The 7435-nt window shown below is 40.7% G+C and overlaps 1 protein-coding gene across 1 annotated transcript in view; it reads right to left on the minus strand.

The window, feature by feature from the left end:
* LOC102844203 (zinc finger protein 658B-like) overlaps positions 1-965 on the minus strand; it is a 108202-nt gene extending 107237 nt beyond the window's left edge. Inside the window, exon 1 of the mRNA XM_006902428.1 lies at positions 921-965. Coding sequence (XP_006902490.1) covers positions 921-965 — 45 coding nt within the window. The remainder of the gene's footprint in view (positions 1-920) is intronic.
* Between the last annotated feature and the right edge of the window lie 6470 nt (positions 966-7435).

Below are 7435 nucleotides of genomic sequence, written 5' to 3' on the forward strand. Positions count from 1 at the left end.
TGTGACGTGAGGGGACTTGATTGTGAAAACGTTTTTCCACATTCCTCACATTCAAAATGTTTCTTTCCAAAAAAAAAAAAAAAAAAAAACAAAAAAAAAAAAAAAAAAAAAGAAATGTTTCTCTCCTTTGTGGACTCTTCTATGGTTGGTGACTTGACCTGAATGTGAAAATGTTTTCGCACATTCCAGACATTCATAAGGTCTCTCTCCTGTGTGAAGTCTTTTGTGTTGAGTGAGCGTATATGATCGGGGAAATGTTTTCCCAGTCTTTTGACATTCGAAAGGTCTCTCTCCCGTGTGGATTCTTCTACGTACAGTGAGGAGACCTGATCATGAAAATGCTTTCCCACAGTCCTGACATTTGTGAGGTCTCTCTCCTGTGTGGACTCTTCTATGTACAGTTAGGGAACCTGAATCTGTAAAAGCTTTCCCACATTCCTGACATTCGTAAGGTCTCTCTCCAGTGTGAATTCTTCTATGGAACATGAGCCGACATGACCGGGTTAATGTTTTCCCACATTCCTGACATTCATAAGGTCTCTCCCGTGTGAACTGTTCTACGTGAAGTGAGGCCACCTGACTGAGAAAATGTTTCCCCACATTCTGTACATTTATAAGGTCTCTCTCCTGTGTGAATTTTTCTGTGTTCCTTGAAATCAGCTAACCGTGGGAATGGTTTCCCACATTCTTTACATTCGTGAGGCTTCTCTCCTGTGTGTGTTCTTGTGTCTTCTAAGATGAGACAAGTGACAAAAGGTCTTCAAACATCCCTCGCATTTATAAGGTCTCTGTCTTCCGTGAATTCTTCTATGCCTAATGAGGTGGTTGGATTTTGAAAATCCTTTCCCACATTCCTTACATTCATATTGTCTTGTGTGAATTCCTCTTTGTTTATGGAGGTGATCTGAAGGTCTTCTCACCTTCCATACATTGAACAGGTCTCTCTCCTGAGTGAATTTTGGCATGGTGAGTTAAAAGAGCAAGCTGATCAAAGGTTTTCCCACACTGGAGACATGCATAAGGTTTCCCATCTGTATGTGTTCTTGCATGTCTCCTTAGGCATGACAGGATTTGAATCTTTTGTTCATACGTCTGTTATGAGTTGTGCTCGACTCGACAGCACCTCACGACAGCAGCATAAAACTTAGGGAACTCTGTGGTGTCGTAAGAGAGTTACGGTGCTGACACAAAGTCAGATGTTATCAATCCAGCACTTGATTCACAGGAGAAAGATGACTCATCTCTTCCCTTGTGATTTTCTGTCTCTGAAAGCCAGCTGGAGGGTCCGCTATACGGCAGTTTGGAATCCACAGCTCTGACTCTGTACAAACACACAGGAACAGGCTAAAGATTGTTTGCGAATACAATCAGCCTGAGCTCAAGAGCAGATGCTTGAAAAACCCAGGGCTTGCTCCAAATTATGAACTCCGTGAGCATAACCTGGAAAGAGTTATACACAACACCCCAGAGGCAACCCAGTTAGTTTCTTTCACAACTGACAAGAGCAAGCAGGAGTCTTGTTTTCATTCTGGAGCACTCCTATTCCACATCTGCTCAACCTCAGTCAAAGACACTACTGAAAAGAAAACAGAATGTGGCAACAACAGGTTATATAAACATTAGAGATAGGGTCTCTCCTTCCTTCCCTTCAGTCCCTGAAGATTCCTACTCAATCTTAATTTTCCTGACACCGATGGAAATCACCACCCAGAGGGTTAGCTTTGGAATTACTTGTGTTAACTCACTCCTTTTTCTCCGAACCATCAGTGCTCCAAAACACTGCTTTTGGGCACCAATGGCTAAAAAAGGTTACCAAGGAAATCACCACAGCACTTGATATGTCCATGATGATTTAGGTGATTAATAAAGACTGTGGTTTCTCTCTCCTTCCCCTATCTCCTTATAACCCTGATTCACACAGGATTTCAGGGACAATGGTGAGCAGCAGAAGCAGCACAGGGCTAATTTTTTAATTATCTGTGTAACTCCTTAGTATCTTAAGTACCACTGATCAAAAAACACTGATATTCCCGGTAAATGGAGGGAAAAAAAACCCATGAAATTACCATTGCACCTGAAATACCCATCATGCTGTGAGCGTCAGTGGAAGAACAGTAAGGAAGGTGGTGTCAAAATTACTTCAGGGACAAAACTGGAAATGATACAAAATGGAACAAGATATTGAGGGAGACGGGGGGGGGGAATGAATCTCAAAAGAAATATACTAAAAAATTTAGAAAATGGATTTGAGTGAAAACTATACCCCAAGGTCTTAAATTTCCATATTTTAGATATTGGCATTTCCAGGAAAAATTAATTTTAATTTTCATCTGTAATGCGAGAAGGCAACACTCATTAACTTACTGCCACCCACAGGAAGTAAACTAACAGTACAGTAGGTTTTCTGAGGTTGTAAGGCACACTAGCAGAAAAATGTCCATCATTCTCTCACTGAACATCTCGGAGATGTCAATGATCAGAAAAGACCCTGCTTTGGTTTAGGAGGACCACTGCTTACAAACGATTCCTGCAGACATTCAATTGCAGGGTGCAAGCAACGGACAAAAATTACACAGATGAAACACCAACTCGAGGCACGTCTAGGAAGAAAAGGGTGAGGAAATAGGAGTCCATTCATTCCCCACACCTAAAGGCCTGAACACGATACTTAAATCACTTCACTGGGGAAAACACAATAAAGAAAGTCCAACACCACACACAGGATGTGAAGATCACAGACAGCGTTGTGCTGGACCACCTTGGAGTTCTGAGCAGGAGACTGTGTCATTAAACTAGGAGAAACAAGGTGCAGGTGGGAGAGAGCAGATCACGCGGCCAGGTCTGAGAGCACATCAGGAAAGTGACCCTAGGCATCCCCATCATGAAAGAGCATGGACAGGGAAATGGCCAAGTATTAAGGGAGGAAGCAATTACGGGGCCTTCTAGCATTATTCTAGAAGCCTCCTCTTGTCACCTTTTCTACTTATGGGGAAACTGCAGGCCGACAGAACATAACGGGTCCCACAAGAGTTTCTATCCCATACCATGAACTTAAGGTGGAAAAGACCTTTTCTCTAGGACTCACCATTTCTTGTTATCCTTTCTGCAGTGCTAAGGGAATGTCTTTGCTACTCTCAAGATATCACATCAGGAGGAGTATTTCAGGTGGGCAAAGAACACAAGGTAATGTGGAAGCGGATGGATGATGTTTGCTCCACACTCTCTTCACAGCGGCTGAGGGTCCCTCGTGATGGGGCTCTGGCTGTCTTGACTAGTTGTCTGTGAATCACACTTGAGACCTGAAAGAGACAACCGAGAGGAAGTCATGTTCAGTCAATCAGGAGGGAGGTGGATTCTGGGGTTAATGCATGCTTGAGTATTATCCACTAATATGACAGAAAATCCTGAAAACCTGTAATAAATATGGTTGCACCCCAAGACTACATACAACTGGGTCGATTGGAAAAAAGGTAAAAAGGGTGTCACGTGAAATGAAACCTTGTTAAAACAGAAAAAAGGGTTCAAAATACAGCCAGGACGTAAACTGTGAACGGTGACATGTACATAAGAAACTGGCTATTTCAAAGCGTTCACACCATCGGAAGGTTTTCCTAACCAAGCTATAAAATCATTTTTGCAAGGTGAGTAATAAGTGAATTATAAGGTGGTTCTATCATCTCATTATTAACAAAAGAAAACAGGACTATGTAAATAAGAATTAAAAAAATTTCAACTGACCTTCCAGGTGATAACATAAATCGCTTCTCCCTTCTTGAAAGTTGCAGCAACACAGCATGGATGACTCTGGACTCTTCAAGAGAATCTCAAGCCATTTCATTCTGCTATCCATTCTGATTTGGACCAACACTCTATATTAGTAAGGCAACTACTGCTAGTATTAAAAGCTTTTCACCTTCAGGGAAGAAGCTATTGGATAGGTCAAATGACTAAATGCATCCATGACATCTGTTGTCTCAAGAGACCTTGGAGGGACCAACTCCTGACAGCCTCCACTGCCTTTGGAATCCATGCAGTTTATTTGGGAACTGTCTTCTTGGTACAAATCTCTGGGCACGGCATGAGTGAGCCTCCAAGCTAGCTGTCTGGGGGTGAGTCTGCCATCAATTCTGCCTTCCAAATCTCTAGGGGTTCATTGGTGTGAGTTGTTGATTCCAAATCTCTAAGAGTGAGGGCAAGAATTCTGTCTCTGCTGCTTGCACTAAAGTATCTGTTTTCTGACTAAATGCCTGTTGACCAATTGTGTCTGTTCTGATTTCTGTCATACTTTAGATACTGACAGGAATGGAAGCAGAAGCTCTCTCCCCATTCTCCTTGGGGCCTTGGTGCTTGCCTGTATATGACCTACCTGTATAAGTACAAGTTGTGTTGTGTCTCTAAGTTCTATGTGTTGAGTAGAAGTTACATTGTATCTGGTCAGTAGAAATTGTATCTGATGAACACAAGTTACATTGTATGTAATGAGTAGACTTTGTAGGGTATCTGATGAGTAGATGCTGTATTCTATCTGTGGAGTAAAAGTTGTATCTGATGACTCTATTACACCTGTTTTCACATCTAAGCATATCGTACATATTCACATATCTAATAACACTTTTATTGGGTTCATTTCACTTTAGATCATCACTGAAAAGTCAAAACAAAAGTTTCCATGCTGGAGAAAAAATCTGTTAAGAGAAAATTCTGAAGGATTAGCCTGTTTGCTGAGATTAAGCTTAGCCAAAAGAGTAAGTTATAGTGTCAGAAAATTTAGCCTTTATTTCCTTTTGATTTCAGTGAAAAGAAAAAGTAGGGTTTGTATGGATCCTTAAATTCTTCAGGAAGTAACATTATTTTGACAGAAGGCAAAGCAATTGGATGACATCCATACACATTGGCCTAAACAATTCCATACCTTAAAATGGGAATATACTACTGGCTTCAACAGGACGTACAGAATATTGGAACGACACACATGATTAGCATGGCCCCTGAACAAGGATGATACGCAATTTCATAAAGCGTTCCCTATTTTTGCTCTGACAGACATTACTGTGGCAGGTGCTGTCTGACCTATTGCTTCAACAAACAAGAGGTCAAGTAATTATGAGTTAATAGGACATGCATTTACAAAAAAGAGAATATACAGAGTGCCTGCTTATTACGGGCAAAGATAAAGGAAAGCTGATCACCTAATAGAAGTAGGCAGGAGGTCCCAAAATGCCCAAAGACCAGGTATGATTAAGAAAGATAATATAAATATTCAGGTACTTAGGGCCCGAACCAAGCCAGTGGCTTTTGAATTGCCAGTCACCGGTAGTAGCTAAAACCTAGAGTCCGTCTCACTGCACAGGAGAGAAGAGGAAAAGCAGGTGAGATACACAGTCTTTTCATCTCATCCTTTCGGGCAGGGACACTTGAGAGAAGGCTAAACAAAATACCCTGTCAGGTGTTGAGCCAAACTCTAATGTCTATAAACAACCAAAACAGGTTATAAAGAGTATTCACCTTAGATCAATCAAATTGAAAAATTCTGACTCTACCTAACGTTTTTATGCTGTCTGTCTGAAGAGGTATAAAACGTACAAGCATCATGTACCAAAAACTTGGTCAAAGGGAACTCTGGTGGCCTAGTGGCAGGAAGCTGCACTGCAATACCAGAGGTTTGTGGTTCAAATCCACCAGATCCTCTGCTGGAGGAGAGACAATGTCCTCCTCTACTGGTCAGATCTGATTTGATGGTACAGACACAAAAATAATAAAAATTTTAAAAATTATATATATTTTTTAAAAAGACTAAAAAACCACAAACAACCTTGGTCAAGCTCTTAACAATTCTCTAGCTTAGTAAATGAAAGCATTGTCTAATGCCTCCGTGGGACACTGTCAGGTCCCTAAAAATCAAAGGAAGTGTGTGTCTCCAAGGAGCAACTATCCCTCTTAAACATGAAGAGCTGGGTCTTCTTCTTTTAAATAACTATTATCTGCAGGACTAACTGAGCACAGTAAAGGGACCTCTGGTGGCCTAGAGGCAAGACACTGGGCTGCAATCCCAAGGGCACATGGTTTGAGGCCACCTGCTGTTCCATAGGAGAAAGATGGGCAATCTCCTCTTACGCAATTTACAACCTCTGAAAATACGCTGGAGGAGCAGCTATGGGTCAGTTCCAACATGACGGTACACAACAACAAAAACAAAGGTCATAAAAGGTATGCACATGTCTCTATAGTCACCTAGAAAGACAACAGGTAGGAGTGGTAACCAGTTCTTTTAAAGAAAGGAAGTATTGTAGAATCCAGGCTGTGCCATGTACGAAGAAGGGAATCTCACTTTAAAGTTAGAAAATGAATGAGAGTGTTTCCCACAACCTTTAAAACGGGTAAAATTTAGATCATTAAATACAGCCCATCCATATATAGTTGCTGGTAATTGTTTTAAATCTTAACTCCACAAAGAAAATAAAAATAGGAACAGCTCACAAAAGGAATAGTGTTTTAACTGCCACCCAGACAAGTTATAATAATAACTTAGCTTATTAGAACTTCACTAAAGTATGACTGATCTGTGAAATCATGTGGAAAAAGGCAAAGAGAAAACCCTAGCAGCCTGTGACACTCCTCCTTTGCTTCTTCAAGTTCTACCCAAGATAGACAATACAGTGTTCAAGTTGGTTTGTAGTCTTCCTTCAACTTAACAGCCCTGCTCAGCATGATGTAGCCAGAGTCTACACTCCTGTCCCCAAAAGGGGAACCCCCAAATCAAAAGCGACAATCTCCATGTAAAAAAAAAACATACTCTGTCAAGAATCAACCCAGAAGAGTTTGACGACACTCAGAGCAATGTCTTTTGCTTTACAAGAGAAAAAAAATTCATATAGACAGGAGACTGATACAAGAAAAGAATGGAGATGATACAGTAGTATTAATAAGTTCAAGCGTATTCAAATATATGGTTAACTTATAAAACTGAATCCAGGAGCTGCCACTCTGCAAAACTGGTTGTTCCGCTCACTATAGGATCTTGATTCTTTTTCTTGAGTCATGTAAAGTACATTAAGCGGTCTGTTTATCAGGAACGGGAAAGCACCTTTCCTGGATTAGCATTTACCTTTTAGAAACTGTTTTTCTCAATCCTATGTCAACTGTACCTTGAACTGATTATCAGAAGGACTAAGGCATCTTTCCTGGAGCAGCATTTACCTTGTGAAACAGAATTTTCATAATACTATATAAATTTATCACAAGTTTTCGGTTTATTAGTAATTCTCTATAAAAAAGTTCACATTAAACGTAAAAATCCTGAAGCTTTGACCAGAGCAAGACTAATAGCTTAAGTGTATTCTCATCTACCTTAAGTGTGTTTTAAAATTCTACGATTTTCGGAGATCCAAGATGGCGGCAGAGGCAGAGACAGTGTGGTGAGCTGCGGTAGTAGCGA

This window comes from Elephantulus edwardii, unplaced genomic scaffold (assembly GCF_000299155.1).
Source record: "Elephantulus edwardii isolate Elephantulus edwardi_28Jun2011 unplaced genomic scaffold, EleEdw1.0 scaffold00410, whole genome shotgun sequence".
In the NCBI taxonomy this organism is placed as follows: domain Eukaryota; kingdom Metazoa; phylum Chordata; class Mammalia; order Macroscelidea; family Macroscelididae; genus Elephantulus; species Elephantulus edwardii.